General features: G+C 37.3%; 2 protein-coding genes across 2 annotated transcripts; one reads left to right on the top strand and one right to left on the bottom strand.

Moving 5' to 3' along the window:
• Window positions 1-785: 785 nt before the first annotated feature.
• LOC131855751 (uncharacterized) lies at window positions 786-1,809 on the bottom strand. Its single transcript, XM_058011013.2, has 3 exons — window positions 1,612-1,809; window positions 1,439-1,507; window positions 786-1,351 (listed from the first exon to the last, which is right to left on the bottom strand). Exons 1-3 carry the CDS (start codon window positions 1,753-1,755, stop codon window positions 899-901), a joined length of 666 nt encoding a protein of 221 aa, XP_057866996.2. The 5' UTR covers window positions 1,756-1,809; the 3' UTR covers window positions 786-898.
• Window positions 1,810-2,205: 396 nt separating this feature from the next.
• Window positions 2,206-11,111, top strand: LOC131074391 (uncharacterized). Its single transcript, XM_058011014.2, has 4 exons — window positions 2,206-2,334; window positions 9,955-10,206; window positions 10,306-10,374; window positions 10,466-11,111. The coding sequence occupies exons 1-4, from the start codon at window positions 2,206-2,208 to the stop codon at window positions 10,916-10,918; spliced, it is 903 nt and encodes a 300-aa protein (XP_057866997.2). The 3' UTR covers window positions 10,919-11,111.
• The last annotated feature ends 6,578 nt before the right edge of the window (window positions 11,112-17,689 follow it).

Below are 17,689 nucleotides of genomic sequence, written 5' to 3'. Positions count from 1 at the left end.
CGATGAATGTAGATCTAAAACATCCAAACAATTGTGTAGGCCTACACGAGGCATAGGCTATGCATGCAAGAAATCTTCACACCATTTGATATAATCCATTTAAGAAGTCGTGAGTTCTAATATTGTATTCATTTCCGACACATTTTTATTTGTTAGTCTTTAAGTACATATGCATATCCAATATTTATATACATTTTTTAATTTAAATATGTTATTTTCTAATTTTATTTTATTATATATTACATACATGATAGAATTTTTGCATATACAAAACTAATTAAAATAATAAATAATTTAAAAAAATTAAACAAGTTACAAATCATTTAATAATTGACAAAGTTATTATTAACTTCTGCAATAATTCATATTGGATTTGATTATATAGCAATGTTTGTGCCGTTTTTAATTGTTGAAAAGTGTGTCTAAATGTTTGATAGTTCTATCCTACGAAAGAAAAAAACAATTTTCATTTAATTTAACTGTACAATATTTACATTTACCTAAAATGCTTAACAAATTGGAACCGTAATGTAATCATCCCTAGTCTTGAATAGAATTTTGGTCCCTTGTATACAAGGCGATGTCTATCTAACAAAAAAAAGAGGCTTTGATTATACATTTATTTACTGTTTATTAATTAAATTAAAAATCATAGCATAACTATTTTTAATTTTTTAATTTAATTAATAAATAACATAATGAATGAATAAATGAATGTTTTTAATGTACAAGCCCATGGGACCCACCAATAGGTAGCAAAGGAAGCATACAATGCCCAAGCAAAATACTTTTAAACCTCCTTTTCCTTTGCATCTTGAATCTTCTAGTGTGTATCTTGATTAGGAAATCTGCAACTCTTATAATTCGAATATAAATGTTCCGAAAATTGAAAAGACCGCTATATCTGAAAGCCCGGACTACAATTTGGGGCCAGACACGTGTCAGTGGCATAGACAACCTGGCATACATGGTACTCCAGCTTTGTCGCCCCAGCTCCTTTCCAGTACGGCAGCGCAGGGTTTTTGTCTGGATATTTTATCATTGCCAACGCAGATTGAATACTATCCCACACAGCCAATCCTATAATCCGTTTCCCGTCCAAGGAATCATAGAAGGAATACGAATATATGCCTCTGATCTGATTAAAATAGGCTTTGAGAATTGCAAGGCAGGAGTAAGAGAGCATGTCTTGTATCTTGGATTTGCACTGTATCCTGCGAACGCTCACGATATTGCCCAACGACAGCTGCGCAAAAAGTTCGCTTTTGCTCGTCTCCTGGGAATTCAGGCGGAAGTAACCCGAGTCCACGATTTTCACCTTGCGATTTGATCCCTTGATAAAAGCTGCTGGCTGCACCAATCCATTCTGAATTAATACCACATTCAATGATCATTGATTCCTTGCGGTAACATCAGCATATTCATTCAATAAACCTACCTCAGGTAGATTTAAGGCTGCTGGATCGAAGCTTTGCGATCCCTCTTTTCCTACTGCAAAAACAGCCGCCTGTATACGAAAAAACAAATTAAAATTTGTGAGGGTATTGAAACAAAGCAGCTCGAATGATGATGATCCAACTATGATAAATAAGATAAACAAAATCTGCATACCCATGAACAGTCGAGACACCTGAAAATTGCGATGTTAATGTTGTGGGTGTTTCGTAAAGAAGCTGCCATGGCGGTCATGTGAAGAAGCACATCGTCGATGTCGCAGCCGTCGTAAGGCTCGAAGATCCCAAATGATGCACTCATGTTAATTTTGTTTTTCTGGATGTACGACGGAACAAAATCATACTAGTCCTTAAATGTCTGCGTTTCATTGTTCAAAATGAAAATAAGATTATCTAGAACCTTTGAAAAATTACAAGGTAGTGAAAAAATAAAAATAAAAGATATTTTAGAATCTTCCAGGCTTATCTAGAAAATGAAAGAGTCCACATTCTAGAATGTAACGATAAAATACTGTAACTGTAGGTTGTAAAATGCAGGAGGGAAGGTCAACAAATTGGAAAAGAGCGGTTTATTAATTGGGAACAGCTTATTAGAATGCTCCATCCGTTTGAATCATATCGAGAAAAAGTCCGTGTTTTGGAAGACTTGTAAATCTTATCAATCATACAAAATCATAATAGCTCTTATTTATATCTATAGTTAGAACTTATTGCACGTGTCTATGGATTGAACGGGAATCAAGCTGGAGAAATGGTCGAATTTGCCAGCAGTGTGAAAGGAATAGCGTTGAATCCTGAGAATGAGAATGTCGGTATCGTCGTATCCGGTAACGACGTTGCCATAAAAGGAGGAGATCTGGTCAAGCGGACTGGATTGATTGTGCATGTCCCCATAGGAAAGTAGGGAGTAAAATTCATTTTACATAGATCTAGGCAGATTTGATATTTGAAATAAATATTCAAGAACTAGATAAGACGATAAGACATTGTAATGATTATAGGGAGTAATATGGATGTCGTATAAAACTCTTTTTTTTTTGTAGTGTCAAAATTACATTCTATTTAATTCTACATTACATAAGTACCTTTCTTTTATTTCGATTGGAGACCTTCTTGACTGCTTTGTCCTTTTGTCTATCAATCTTGTCGTGTTAGCTTTCGCCTTATCCTTTTCTCAACCCTACTAACTATTTGACCCGTAGACACTAGCACACCATGAAGATATTTGCATGTTGCGCTAGCATCCCGTGAAATTGACAATCTAAAGGTGGTCATTTGAGTGTTACACTAGCACCTGGAAGATGCCTATAATACTCTCCACAACCACTGATGCCTGTTTTCATCCTAACATGATTATTTTCCCATTTTGGCCTCATTTTGATCTTTTTATCTCTCTCTATGGAATTCTATTTGATCTTTGTTGCTTCTAATCACTCACACGCTTGTTCATTCACTCACTTTGAAGCCCCCCTGTTGTTCTCTTGGCTTTCACGCACTTCTAGCATTGTTACTGTGCTTTGAGGAAGGCTGATTTATTCTTCTTCTTAATTTGGCAGGCTTCTCGCTTTGGGTGTGAAAGGGAAGTTTTCTTCTTCATCTGTCTCTCATTATCTCCATGGCATATTTGTTGAGATATTTTTGCTGTATCTTTAATCTATCTATCTTGGCTTTCTGTGGAGGTTGAAATACCAAAACATGGATCTGACTGTGGCGGGCCTCTAAAACACAACCACAACATTTTTGTCTTCATTTGCATTGTGTGTAGGTTGCCAAGTAGATTTAGGGAGCTAGCTAGAGACTTGAAGAATGGACTAGCTGTGAGATCATACCTCTTCCCTTTTCCTTTTTTGTTATTTGATAGTTAGTCATATTTACTTTATGTGCTGCTATTTCATTCAGTTTTATTATCTAGGCAAATTTGCATCATAGTTCATTCTCTGTACGGACTCTATGACTCTAATCTTGCAGGATGCTAGCATGCCGCACTATTGTCTTAGACCCATACGTGCATCCTCAAATTAAGGGTCACTAGGTTACGTTAGAGAGCCTTTGTGACATGTTCAATGTCATCTAAGGGGTACTTAATAGTCCTAGACTTTGTATTGCATCCTTAGTGGAGAGCTTAATTAGTGAGTCCTTGATAGGTGGTCACTCACCTATCAGAGTGGTTCACTTTTTCCCTCTACATTTTTGTGAACCTGATGTGAAACTAATCTCGTGTTTCTTTGTTGCCCCTCTTCTGACTTGTTGACATGAGGCTTGTCTATGAGCTTTACAACCCAGATAGCTACTAAGCTTGTTGTAAGGACATTTGCCAGAAAGAGCATACCTCTAAATTGTTATAGTCTGACTTGGCCAGGGCTAATGTTCACAGATACACCAAATCTAGATGATCATTTTTCTTCACGACCCCTAAAAAGAATCATGACTAGGGTCTCTTCCAAACATAATTCAGAGACCAATGCTCATATGAATAGTCCTCCATGGTCTCCACCTACTATTGATCATGAATTTTCTCTCAAGGTTTTGTCCGACCAGGTTCATTCTCTACAGAGAAACTTGGAGGATTTTGAGGGCTTCTTTGAACAAGAAAACGTCCTTCCTTAGGTTGGTTTTGTTATTCATAATCTGAAAGGTATGCTAATCTTAGATAAGAAGGGCCTAGAAGTGTTAAAAACTATGTATGATCATTAAAATCATGTAGGTCACTTGTTGATACCATTGTTCAGAACGATCAATTTGATACCACTAGACGAAAGATTAGTGTCAATATCCCTCAAGAAATGCTCCATATGGTGAATACTAGACCTACTATTGATCTACTTTTTAGTGGATATACGATACTTCAAATTAATGTTTAGAATCTACCCTTTGGGTATACTATCCAATAGAAATGACATAATAATTTTGGACCTCTTGTCAATGTTGGTGGTGGTGGTGGCGGCAATATTGCTCCACCTCAACCTTTGGCTCTGCCTCCTCCACCAAGTAATCCTATGCTTAACACCATAGTGTAAAATTTGGGATAGTTACAACAACAACTGACCAGCTTGGTGTTTGCTTCTAATCAAACATCTCTTCCTGCTTTCTATCATCATAGTCCTCTCAACAAGAGTATCGTAAATATGATCATTTCACAAGGCACTAAATCTCTAAAGTTCAATCGGTACAATGGAGAAAGAGATCCTAATGCACATATAAATGCTTTCATGACAGTTTGTAGTGATTACCATAATCTTGAACTTTTGCTACTGTGAATAAATTCTTAGTTCCCGCAGCTCCTTGTTCCTCTTTTGCTTTATCAGGTCCCCTTGTTATGTTTGTAGCCTCTTCCTCATGCCGCCACGCATCAAGTGGGCAATATTTTGGCGACACTCTTTCTCTTCGCTCGCTTCGCGCTCTACCACATTGCCACGTGTACTCTATCAGCATTTTGATTTTGGTCTTGGAGTGTGCCCGATCATTATAAGGTAGAACCGCCATGCATGTAGCAGATGGGTTTTCTTTAAGGGAAAAAGAAAGCAAGATCTAGAATCCCCGCCTGAACGCCACATGTCAGGCTTGCGAGCCTTTTGAAGGAGGAAAGAAGCAGGAGGGTGAGAATCCCCATTTTCTCACTACATGTCAATCAGTTTGAGCAGGGCCATGAATAAACAAAGGGAATTCTTTTGAAAAGGCACCAAAGGATAAAGAAAATGGAAAAGAGTAGTCGATGACCGGGATTATCTCTAGAGGTAAAGAGTTGTTGCAAAGTCGCTCTATTATTGCAATAGTTAGGGAGCTATCATGACATTTCGCAAGGGTAGGAAAGCAAAATAGAAAATGGAGCCAGTCACGTGATTCGAAAGGAAAAATGTTGTTAACTAGAGATCTGTGCCTGTGTCTAGAAGATATAAATTTAGGATTTTACTGTCTTTTTAGGGGATTCACACTCAAAACAATTGCTAGCTCTCTAATTCAGACTTCAAGATTTTCATTTTGTATTATATATTCGGATTGTGCCAACTTTCAGCCTTTCTTTAAGGATTTTATGCCGTATGAACATGCTTTATGTCATTTTGAATAAAGACTATCTTGTATCTGTTTAAAGCTTTTATATATCGAACATAATTTGTGTTGGTTCAATCATGCCCTAGACTCTTTTGATTCAATTCCAGTTGTGTTTGTAGTATATTATTCTATTGGTGAATTTGTGTTAAATGTTATGATGATGGAGAATAGCTTAGCCTTTGAATTATGCATTGTGTATGATTTATTGTGCTTCTGAGGTTTAAATTTCTAGATTTGGTGCATTGCCTAGATTAGTTTTTAATTTTGACTATTCTTTCTCCCTTTTCCTTTCATGAATGAAGAGTCCGCTTCTAAAATCCTAGAGGTTGTTCATTAAGGCACAATAGGTCCCCTGCTTAGTGAACTTCCCATAAGGTTGTTGTCTTAAAAGCAATTTTAGACATTAACAGTTCTTTTTTTGGCACGTCCGGTGGGACCAAAAATACCCTCTAGCTAGAGCAAGTGTATGAGTCATAGGCCTGTTACCAGATCACAAACTGCCTTAAATCCAAATTTATTGGTACCACCCTTGGTAATAGCCGAACCGAGAAGCTTGGGAGGAGGTGCAGAACCAAACAATGTAACTACTTCATTATTCTTTTGAGGTGATTATTGATGTAACTATTTGAAGGATTAATACAAGTCTTGGATCTCTTTTTTTCCTAAAGGAGTTTCTCCACGTAATTATTGAATTATTGTTTGTATTTATTTTGTTATCCATTTCCATATTTGATTTATTGCTATCTTTTTATTTGGTTACATAAAAATTATCAGCATAATTTCATGTAAAGTTTCATCTTGTTTTAATAAGGAGAGAGATTGAATATGAACCTATCTTCCTAAATGATTTTTTTATAAGATGTGTATCTCATCAATTCTTTAATGAGAGTATGAATAGAATATTCAATACTTCTAGTTATACAAAATATTGTTAAGTACTGAACTGAATGTTTGAAGGGAAATCAAGATCTGGGATTGATATCATGCCACCTACGAGCCTATGCATGCGTTGAACCTCTAGACAAATGATTAGTTTAATCGCTCTCATTTTGCATCTTACATCAAGCATTTAACTTAATTTGCATCTCACATCAACCATCATGGAGCAATATCAGGCACCCGTGGAAGCATAAAATCCATCACACATTCAAATTGAAGGACAATCAAATCAAAAGAAAACTTGAATTTGCACTTTATTGCTTTTGTCATTTGATTATTTGGTTTCCTTTTTAGAATCCTAATCATGAATGTAAGCTTGATAATAGTTTAGTTTAGATTGTAATTTGCATTCCAATCATTTTAGTTTACTCACATTTTCATGCTCACACTGATTTAATATATCTATTGACTTTTTCTAAGATACATATAATTAAAATATCTATGTGATTATAGCAGGATTGATTACCATTCAGGTAGTGATGCATGGGCAAGTGTGAGAAAATACATGGCGTGCGAGCTCTAAGACTTGCAAGGTAATCGCATCAGGAAAAAATTGAAGATAAGCGAATAGAATTCGAACGGAAGCCTCAAAGAGATGAGGTCTCATGGTGCAATTGGTCTAGGACGTGCACAAAATAATAGAAAGGCTTTAAAACTTATAACATGCAAAGTAATAGACGGTTAAAATAAATGAATGTTTCTTATCTCACTACGCCTACAAGACCAAGCTGTTCAAATGAATCCTAAGCTGAAAAGACACAAAACATATTCATATATAGGCCTAAACTTGTTCTTATAACTCGAGTGGTAAGTTAAAGTTCGGGATCAAGAGTAAAGGCAATTAAATTTACTGTGCAACAAAATCTTCTTAAATTCAAGGCTGTGATCGAATCGGTATCCATTCCGTCACAATGAACTAAAGCTATGCTGGCCGATAAGGGCAAAATATTGCATGATAAAGATTCCCTACTAGATCAACCCTACTCTATAGAGAAAGAGAGGACGCCATACAAGCCAAAGCTAAGCAGATTAAACTGGGAGCACAATACATTGTAATATGACTTATGAAACAAAAACAAAGCTAGAATGAAGGAGCCGAACACATATATAATGACTTTTGATTTGCGAAAGAATAAAGGGACATAATAAGATACATTTTACTTACCTCCTTTAGCACTCTCACTTCCCTACCTATTCGGTCAACCTTTCACTATATCACCCTCGATCTTGTACTGTCCTCCTCTTTACAGAATAAGTTTAGGATATTGAAAGAAAGAAGTTCCTTCCCGTGTATATGATGTGAACAACTACTCTCTTCTCAAAGTCGAAAGCCCCTTTTATGGAATTCTAAATCCTGCCTCGATGAGATTGGAGCTCCTCGTTCGGTATATCGCTCCTTTTCTCTTTTGCACTGCCATGCTATTCATCCTCAACGGATTATAGCTCCCGTTATATCGTCTCTCTCCTCCATTCCTTTCCCCATTGACATTCCTTTACTATCTTTATTCTTTTTGAATTAAGCCACTTATAGATTCTAATGTACCCCCCGTCGGTTACTCTACAAGAACCTGGTCATTAATGATCTTTAAACAATTCACATGAAAAGAAGGTTAAAACAATTTTATAATTTTGATTTAAATTTTTTGATTAAAGTAATTTTAAAATAAAGAATTATTAAAAAATTATATATAGAAGAGGGTGTAGACCGAGGGAGAGGGGAGATAGATAAATGTAGGGAAGAGAGGAGGGAGAGAGGTAAGGTAGGGAGGAGGGAGAGAGGTAAGGTAGAGAAAGAAAAAGAGGGATAGAAGAACCGGTAGATAGATGTGGAGAGGAGAGAGAGGGGGAGATGGAGAGAAGTTGAGAGGTAGGGAGGGAGAGGTAGAGAGAGGTAGCGAGGGAGAGATAGAGGGAGAGGTAGGTAGAGAGATATATAAATACATACATACAAAGGGAGAGAGAGGTAAGCAAGCAAGGAGGGAGAGGGATAGTGTGGGAGGGTTGAGGGAGAGGTAGGTAGAGAGAGGGAGAGAAGAGATAAAGATAAGTTGAGAGGGATGGATCATTTTTTCCTAAGAAAAAAGGCAAGCATGCACATGCTTGCATTATTGGAATGTCCAAGGTAGACAATAAAATTAGTGGGTTATAATGTACAAGCATTATAATGTGAGTACAATATAATATGTTGATATTATTGTCTATTTTTGGAAATACTATCTATTAAGTTTGCACATATTTCAATGTCAAATTAAAAAAAATATCACAATAATGTTTAGCTCTTTAGACCAAATATTTCATGTAACAAATCAATGAATCCACAAATAGCATTTCGACAAATCCCAAGCATGTTTGACCATTCCACTTTGTAGGCACCTTCTCCCAGAAGTAATGATACAATATGAGACCACTAAACATGTTGAATCCAACCTAGTAATGAAGATGCTCCTATCTCTTAGCACCTAAGAATTGTAAAGTGACGATAATAGAATCTAACCAATTTTTAACTAATATCACCATAATCCACTTTCCTCCTTGAATCCTATTAGAACTAATAATCTATGTCAACAAAATGAATAATAGTAAAGTAACAATATCTCTCAGCATATATCCAAGTACCTATACCACATGCATGGAAGTTGGAGATGCAACATTATACACTAGAGATTATTATTTAATATGAATATATTCTAACATGATGAACATCTTCCGAAGAGTTTTATTATCACATAATGTGTTTCCAATATCATGTTCTTAAGAGTTCTATATTATCATATAGGGTTCATCATGCCTTCTCCATCCTATTTGTGTGCTAGAATATACTTTTAAAAATGGCCTCTTCAAAATTCAATTTTATCAAATTTGAGAAGTCTACTATCAAGAAACATAATATTCTAGGCTTTCTCATATTGAAACCAATTTATTTATAATTTAAAGACTAATTTTTTCATTTATATATTTGATGGTGGTTCAATAGACCTACTATCAATAAACAATTTGCTACCCACCTCATGACTCGTTTTTATTTTTATAAGTTAGCCTTGATCACTCAGATGTCATCATTTGCACGTTGGTTTTCTGAACACACAAAGAATCAAATTTACACAACATGAAATCACTCTCCATCACTATTCCCTACATCCAATCTGACCTATACACATGCGAAACATGTACTTTTAGTCAATGCAATTTAAATGGACGGAGCGCCGACCTTTCCCAAATAAGAAGCTGTTCTTTTCCAATGTGAGCAATTTTGTATTGAGTGGGTTGAGCAAGTAGCGTGGCTGGCCGACTGTTGACATTCCCACTTGCCCCATTCTTTCCGTGCATACACGTCTACAATTTCACTTTTGCGCCTTGCTTCCCTAATATGGCTCTCCATTACTGTGTTAGGTTGGACCTTTCAACAGAGACCTCTGACATATAATAGAATAAATAACAAAGCGCGTTGCGCTCGTGTTAAGCAATTGGACCGTCCAAATGCTGTGTTAAACGTCAGCAATATACTTTCCAGCGTGCCACACGCCATTTTGTTCATGGTTTCGCCCTTATATCCCTGCCTTTCACTTGCAAATCTCTTTATCACACAGACAGATCTGGAGACCAAAAGCAGAAGGAAAGCATGAGCGTGTCATTTGGGATCTTCAAGCCCGACAATGGGGACGACGTCGACGATGTACTTGTCCACATGACAGCCGTAGCAGCTTCTTTACAAAACGCCCGCAACATCAACGTTGCTATTTTCAGGTGTCTCGACTGTTCATGGGTATGTAGCTCTCTTTTTTCTTATTTATGTATAGTTCGATGATAGTCATAAGAGCTGCTTCGTTCTAATTGCCTCCAATTTGATTTTATTTTTCTACAGGCTGCTGTCTTTGCAGTAGCAAAGGAGGGATCGCAAAGCGCTGACAGAACAGCCTTGAATCTGCCAGAGGTAGGTTAGATGATGAAAATATTGATATTACCAAAAAGAGTCAATGATCATTGAATTTGGCAGGTACTAATTTCTTAATGGGTTGATGCAGGCAGTAGCGTTTACCGAGGGACTAAAGTGCGAGGTGAAAATAGTGGACTCGGGTTACTTCACCCTCAATTCCCAGCAGACAAGCAAAGGCGAACTCTTTGCGCAGCTGTCGTTGGGTGATATCGTGAGCGTTCGCAGAATACACTGCGGATCCAAGAGACAAGATATGCTCTCTTACTCCTGCCTTGCCATTCTCAAAGCTTATTTTAACCGGCTCAATGGCGTATATTCGTATTCCTTCTACGACTCGCTGGACGGGAAGCGGATTATCGGTTTGGGTGTGTGGAATAACATTCAGTCTGCGTTGGCCATGGTGAAGTATCCAGAAACCAACCCTGCACTACCGTACTGGAAAGAGGGTGGGGCAAAACAGCTAAAGTACCATGTATGCCAGGTTGTCTATGCAACACAAACTGTTTTCACCACAGATTGCGATCCTGGGTTTAGGATATAAATTTTTCCTACCCATTTCCAGGATATTTGTTTGTATCCAGGGTGTATTACACTTTTTATTGAAGGAATCTCGTGCGCAAGATGCACACAAGTTCCATCCAAGACCAAAGATGCAAATGTAAATATTGTAATTTGATCAGATGGAATAATAATTTTTCTATACCAATAGACCATCTCAAGCGTTCTTAACTAAATTGCTACCGCGTATGTTTATAGTTGTGGAAATAAAAGTCTGGCATGTCGTTGAAAAAAGTTGAAGTAGGTAGGCCATGTTGAAAGACTTTTTATGAACGAAGTTCGCCAATACTGTTCAAATAACTGCTGTACGGGTCTGTTTTACTCCAAGCCATGTGGGATGCCTGCCATTTAATAAACAAGTAAGGCCGCATCAGCCCAACTGTTTTGTTCTCTCAGCCAAACCGTGAAGATCGGCTGTGTTGAATATAGGAAATTTAATGACGTCCATGAGGCCCAGTGGTCTAAGGGACCGAGAATCAGAATTAGCCCATGTTCAAGCTCCTTTTCATGTTGTTTTTTCTCTTATGAATCTTGAGTAAGAAACTCGCTATTTTGTGAAGCATCGTCTCTTCAAAAAGTTTACTCAAACTGTCCACCTTTAACTCCTCCTCAAACTGATTGCGGAGATCCTCATATGCTATACACTCCTTGATGAAATGCCATTATGTTTCCACCTCTCTCTTGCAACAAAAAATGCATGTCCTCTCTTCTCACTCTTCTTTGGGCACCTTCCACCTGCGAGTTTCACATCTCAAATGATGAGAACCAGTCCTCAGTTGAGCACAAAATTTTTGGCCTTTGCGTTGATCGTAGATCTCAAATAGATTTTTTCATCATGTTTCCAAGAATGGTTAAATTCTTTGATATATTATTCTTTTTTCCTACCTAACTGTTATGTCCACATGGCATCCCTAAATTTTTCCAGTACCCACTTTCTAATCTCCTCTTTAGTGCTAGGACATTCATGCAGATTTATGTCCCACTTGTTCATCCACCTGTTGTTTTGTTTCTTCCATGTCTTCTTCCTATCTTTTTGCTACTCCTCAACAATCATTTTGGGCCAGTGGTGCTTATCCATATTTTCTCTTTTTTAAGTAGCATAACAATCGAATTATCGTAGAAGCCTCAATTGGGAACATACCAGCTTCTACTAGAAGGATCTCATAAGGTATAGTTAATTTGACTTTGAGACTGCTAGTAATTAGATGTTTTTGGATTCTTTCTATCTATCGCAACTTGTGGTTTGACATGCTATTCCACCAAACTTCACACCCATAAAGAATAACTGGCACTACTAACAAGCCAAAAATAGTTTTCTTAGTCTTCTAATCCCACAACTCAGCTTTCCTACATTTGTTCTAAAGAAGATATAAGACTTTCCATCCTCCTTGAATCCTCTTTGATCTTCATGTCTCCCAGCTGAGCCTATAGTGAAAATCAATTCCTAAGTATTTGTATTCCACTCCTACCTCCAAGGGGCTGCCCTCAAAAATAAAATTAACTTTCTACTTTTTCCTTTTCAATGAAAAGATCATGAATTTGGTTTTGTTGGTATTCACTTGCATCACAAACTCCTGACAAAAGAGCTCAACAACCTTCAAATATTCTCTAACCTTGTGCTGATTTTGCAATAAGAATAAGGTCATCAGCATATAGGAGCAACTTTACCACATATCTCGCCAATTGGATACCTTCCCCATTGGTAATATTTAACCACTCTTCAATCTTGTCAATATATAAACCGAATAATGTGGGAGATAAAGGGCAACCCTATTTGACCCCGATGTCACTACCAAAGCATTCATACATACCCTCTTTAGTTGTGATTTTCGCTTTAACCTCCTCATAAAGTTTGTGGACAATAGCTCTAAACTCCTTTGATACCTCGAGTTCTTACATTCTGTACCAAAGCTTCTCCCCGAGGACAGTGTCAAAAGCCTTTTTGAAATCAGCAAAACATAAAAAATGCTTCTTCCCCTTGCTTGTCCCAAACTTTTTTAGTGAAGTGCCTTAAAGTAATGCAGTGGTCAATGGTGGAGTGTTTAGGCTGGAAACTAGCCTGACCTCTTGCCCTCTTTCCCTCCTTTTCTGCCCAATTGCTAATTCTACACTCTATCATGCTCCCAAAAAGCTTCCCAAACAAAGGGCTAACCATGTAATTAATGTCCCCACTTTTGTGAAGAGGAACAATGATACTGGGTGTCCATTCAACTAGAAAAATGTTTTGAGTAACACCATTAAAGACTTTCGTGATATGTGGAGCTAGGAGATCCACTCCCCACTTTAAAAATCCTACTTATAAACCATCAATATCTTGTGCTTTACCACTTGCCAGATTCTTTATACCTTGCTTGATGTCTATTACCGAAAAAATCTCAACTGATGTTTCAATTGTGGGTGGGTTACTTTTTTCATTTGTTTATTCATATAGGAGTTCCACATATTCTAACCACTGGGCATTGGTGTTGTTATTTTCTATTTGTTTCCTCTTGGTTTGTAGTTCCCTCCAAAATCCTTTGGGATTATGCTTCCTCAAAGTGATTAATTCCTTCCTCTTTGAGATTACATAACTTTATTTTTTAGATTTTATCAATTGTTTGTACATTCTCTTGTTTTCCCTGTTTGAATCCTTGCCTTTAAAAGTTCTTTTAGCAGCCTTGCACTCTTCATCATACCAAGGATTGGCTAGAAGGTATTTTAAACTTTCTTCATAGGTTTAGATCGCTTACATACTTTCAAATCCTTGTGAATTAATGGAATCAACTTGTTATTGCAAACATACTCTTTTTCTCTCTTATTCCCCTTGTTTTCTATACTTTTATTTGCTAAATGTAGGTGCTTTTCCAATGCAACCTTGAATAGCTCATGGTTTTCTTAAATTATACTTGTATTTTTCCTTGTTTAATGACCTTCCTGTGACATTGTTGAATCTTCTCTACATGTAGGTCTGTAGCTTTTATGTCGATTTTAATACAAAGGGGCATATGATCAGAGTTCAACTCTATGGGGTAGCTCTGAATATTGAAGTTCATCAACTTGGAAATAGAGTTCTGAGATCATATCACATAGTCAACCACGCTTTGCCCATTGTAAGTCTTGCAAGTAATACTATTGGATCTTGGCCAATTCTTCATGCTATTACATATAACCATTCCATAGAAGCTACATAGACCTAATAACTTTACCCCAAAGTGTGAGACATTCCCATTTCCATCCTGTGAGTTTCACTTCCAAAGATGATCCTCATTTTCCCCTAGCCATAAGGGGTTGATGTCTTCTTCTACATCTCTTCTCAACTGAATAGATTGATTGTTTGTTGCCCTAGCATTAAAGTCTTTGATCAAGATAATTTCACCTAAGGTGCTATAGGATGAAATATCTTTTTTTAATGCAGCATAAGGATCTTCATTATCTAGGTTTCTTCTCTTGTAGAATTTTGAGCTTTTTGGAGCAAAATAGCAAGCATCCACCCAAATAGTATCCTCAAAGTCCATTATTTTAATCCATATAAATTGCTTATTTGGGTCCTCTTTCTCCAATTTTATAATATCTCACCACATCTCTTTTATTAGGACCGTTATCCCACCATGCCCTTTAGTTGTTTTCGTCTCTTCATTCCACACCGAGATTTTAATGTACCCTTCAATGTCTGGAACCTTGCAAACGTCATGTCCATGTGTTTCCACAAGAAAGATAATGTCCTTCCTCTCTGCTATGGGCCCCAAGCCCGGTCCTCTTCTTAATGAGTAACCTTTTCAATTCCAACTCACCATGTTTATATACTCCCATGGGCCCCCGAATCCCTATTTCTTGTGTATCCATCGATCATTGATTTGAGCTTTTCTATTTTTTTAGCCATACCCATTTTCCTACATCTCTAGCTGATTTCACTTTCTCCCACTCTTTCCTTCGCCCTTCTTGTTGTGTAAAAGTCAAATCTTCATCCACGTAGATATAAATACCTGTAAGCATCCCCCTATTTTTTAGGACCATAGATTTATTCTCCAATTTTCTTAAAGTAACTCTTACATGCCTATCCATTCCTTCACCCATTTTCTTTCCAATCATATCCACTTGTTGAATACAACCTGTACACTTCAGCTTGTCCTTGAAAAAAATTCTTACTAGATATCCGTTGTTTCCTTCTCCCCAAAGTCCTTCAAACCTTTAATAATGAAATTTAACTCCTTCCCTTGTTTGTCTTTTTCTTCTCTTATTTGTCTCTGAATTTTTTTTTCTATGGTTTCCTTTTGTCCGCTTATTGGTTCATTGACAACCTCAGCCCAAGATTTGGCTTCCTTTATCTACTCCTTTAGATTATTTTCTCTTAGCGTCATGTCTTCTACTATCGATTGAAACTCTTCCAACTGTATCATGATATCCATTTTTATTGATTTCGAGTTATCTTTCTCTACTGCTTTTGCTTGTTCTATTCCTTGCCTTACATTGTTTAACTCTTCCTACCCCCTCTCTACACTGTATTGCAGATTCAATATCTATCTTTTTAACATTTTGTTTTCCCTTTCAAGGTTCCAGCTGACTTCTATAATTTCTCTTAGTTTATTGTCTTCTTGCTACCCCTTTGCCTCCAAAACCTCAATCCTCTTTTTCAATTCCATGAGTTCACTAACATACAGTTCCGACAACCATAACAAAGGGGAGGTCTGTTGGCATTGTGTTGTCATTGATGTCAACCAGTAAGTATAGCATGTCACTAGTATGGATGGTTACTAGTATGCAAGGTGTATGCAGGATGCAAGAAGGAGATGTTACAAGTATGGATGTTCACCTATAAGAAAACATTAAAAAGCAAATAGATAACTAAAGGTAAGGCTGGTTACATCAACTGATATAGCATAATCAACATGTATGTATGGTCAACCGGTAAAGAGGGCCACCAGGGAGCATGTATGAATAAGCAAAAGACAAACTAACAGAGTGAATGATTGTCTAATCACATAGAGTGTGAACACAGAACCAAGAGCACTCCAAGTTAGTTTGAAGTAACTAGCAGAATAGTGAAGAAATGATAGAAGGGTTGATTGTTCATTGCATGAGCAGTAGGGAAATAAGACCAGTAGCATAAGGCGAAAACTGATAGTATGTTTAGTCGGTGACTGAGTCTAAACCGACACAATGGACAGAGTTGAGTTTGATGTCGATTGATATGCCACGTAGTCTCGAAGTAGCAAGCGAACAATGCATCATCGAAGTAGTCGGTGATTGGGAAGACATTTTAATGTAGTCTGTATAAATCATGGGATGATGACAGGGGTTTGTGGCTCAAAGAAGAACGACAAAATAAGATTGAGATTGGTAATGTAAGGGTTGATGTAGGACGTCGAGTAAAAGATCAAATTTGGTGAAGAAAGCATCCAAAGCATTTATGGTGATTGACAAAAATCAGAGCCGTGTTTGCCAAATATAGTAAGCGTGTTTTGGAAGGAATGGAAATGGTGGTAAAGCCTGATTTGTTACAGATTGTTAATTGTGGAGAGGATATCCAATGTGACCTAATGCAGTTCATGGTAGGTAGAAGAAACCCTAACCGCATATAGTTTGAATCTCATTTTGGTGGAAAATCTTATGTATAAATATGAAGATTGAAGATCAGATTGATGATGCCAGTTGCGAGAAGAGAGTGTGCTTGACCGAATAAAGTGCAGATCAGACTAATAAGAGTATTGAAACTAAGTATCTAAAGGAGAATCGGTAGCAAAGGTGTAACTGGTAAGGAGGTTTAGCAGAGGTTGAACCGGTAGATAACAGAGCTAAGGTGAATTGGTAGGAAGGTATCCGAGAGTGATAGAGTGCAGAGTGATTATCAGAGGAAGTCAACAAAGGCATGGATTTATTAGTAAGGGATCAGAGAGAGAAAATTGAAAACCGGTAGTGAAAGAACTAGTGAAACAGAGAAGAGTTGTAACCAGTAGAGAGAAGTTGAATAGGTGTTATAAAATTTATTTGTAACAAGGTGCTTTCATTGTAATAAGTTTGTATTTCATTGTATATCATTGAGTTTGTGCTCGGTGTAGGGGTTGGTGCCCATAAAATTAGGGGTTGGTTCTCCTTGGGGTTGGTGCCCATAAAATTAGGGTTTAGTGCTCCTTGGGTTGGTGCCCTAAATGAGTAGGGGTTGGTGCTCCTCGGGTTGGTACAGTAAATATTTTTAATACTGTGTTTTATTGTGAGGCTAGATTGGAGCAATAGACTCCTGCAACATTTCTCACCAAGGTTTTTCCCACATTGGTTTTTCCTCGTACACCCGGTGTTGTGAGATGCATTCTTTGTGTGTGTTTGATTACTAGTGTTTTCATTACTTTACCAGTTACACACACATAGCTGGAAATTGTTTGAAATCACTGATTCACCGCCTTCCCTCTCAGTGACATATTGTGTTCTACAATTGCTATCAGAGCCTTAGGTTCCCAGTTGGTTAAAGCTTTCTCTAGGTTGAGTAGACTTTGGTCTAAGAACACAATGGAAAGAAATGAGTCCTCCTCCTCCAAAGCTCCCATGTTTGATGGAACCAACTATGCCTTCTAGAGGAGAAGAATGGAAACCTATCTGTCCTCCCTAGGTTTTGATGTTTGGATTTTAGTCAAGAATGGATATATTATTCCTAGTGTTACTCCTACAGATCTGGATGCTAAGAAGGAGTATGAAAACAATGCGAAGGCTAAACATGATATTCGCAGTGGGCTATAGTGAGTTTGTTAAGGTTATGCACTGCTCATCCCCCAAGGAGACTTGG

This window comes from Cryptomeria japonica, chromosome 3, assembly GCF_030272615.1.
Source record: "Cryptomeria japonica chromosome 3, Sugi_1.0, whole genome shotgun sequence".
NCBI lineage: Eukaryota > Viridiplantae > Streptophyta > Pinopsida > Cupressales > Cupressaceae > Cryptomeria > Cryptomeria japonica.
The sequence above is the reverse complement of the archived record's forward strand: the minus strand, read 5'-3'. Positions and strand labels throughout refer to the sequence as shown.

Coding starts and splice junctions, on each gene's coding strand:
- LOC131074391 (XM_058011014.2), top strand. CDS start 2,206: ATGGTCGAATTTGCCAGCAGTGTGAAAGGAATAGCGTTGAATCCTGAG. Junction 2,335..9,954: donor TCAAGCGGACTGGATTGATT/GTGCATGTCCCC, acceptor TATACTTTCCAG/CGTGCCACACGCCATTTTGT. Junction 10,207..10,305: donor GGTGTCTCGACTGTTCATGG/GTATGTAGCTCT, acceptor ATTTTTCTACAG/GCTGCTGTCTTTGCAGTAGC.
- LOC131855751 (XM_058011013.2), bottom strand. CDS start 1,755: ATGAGTGCATCATTTGGGATCTTCGAGCCTTACGACGGCTGCGACATC. Junction 1,508..1,611: donor GGTGTCTCGACTGTTCATGG/GTATGCAGATTT, acceptor TTTCGTATACAG/GCGGCTGTTTTTGCAGTAGG. Junction 1,352..1,438: donor CAGCCTTAAATCTACCTGAG/GTAGGTTTATTG, acceptor GGATTGGTGCAG/CCAGCAGCTTTTATCAAGGG.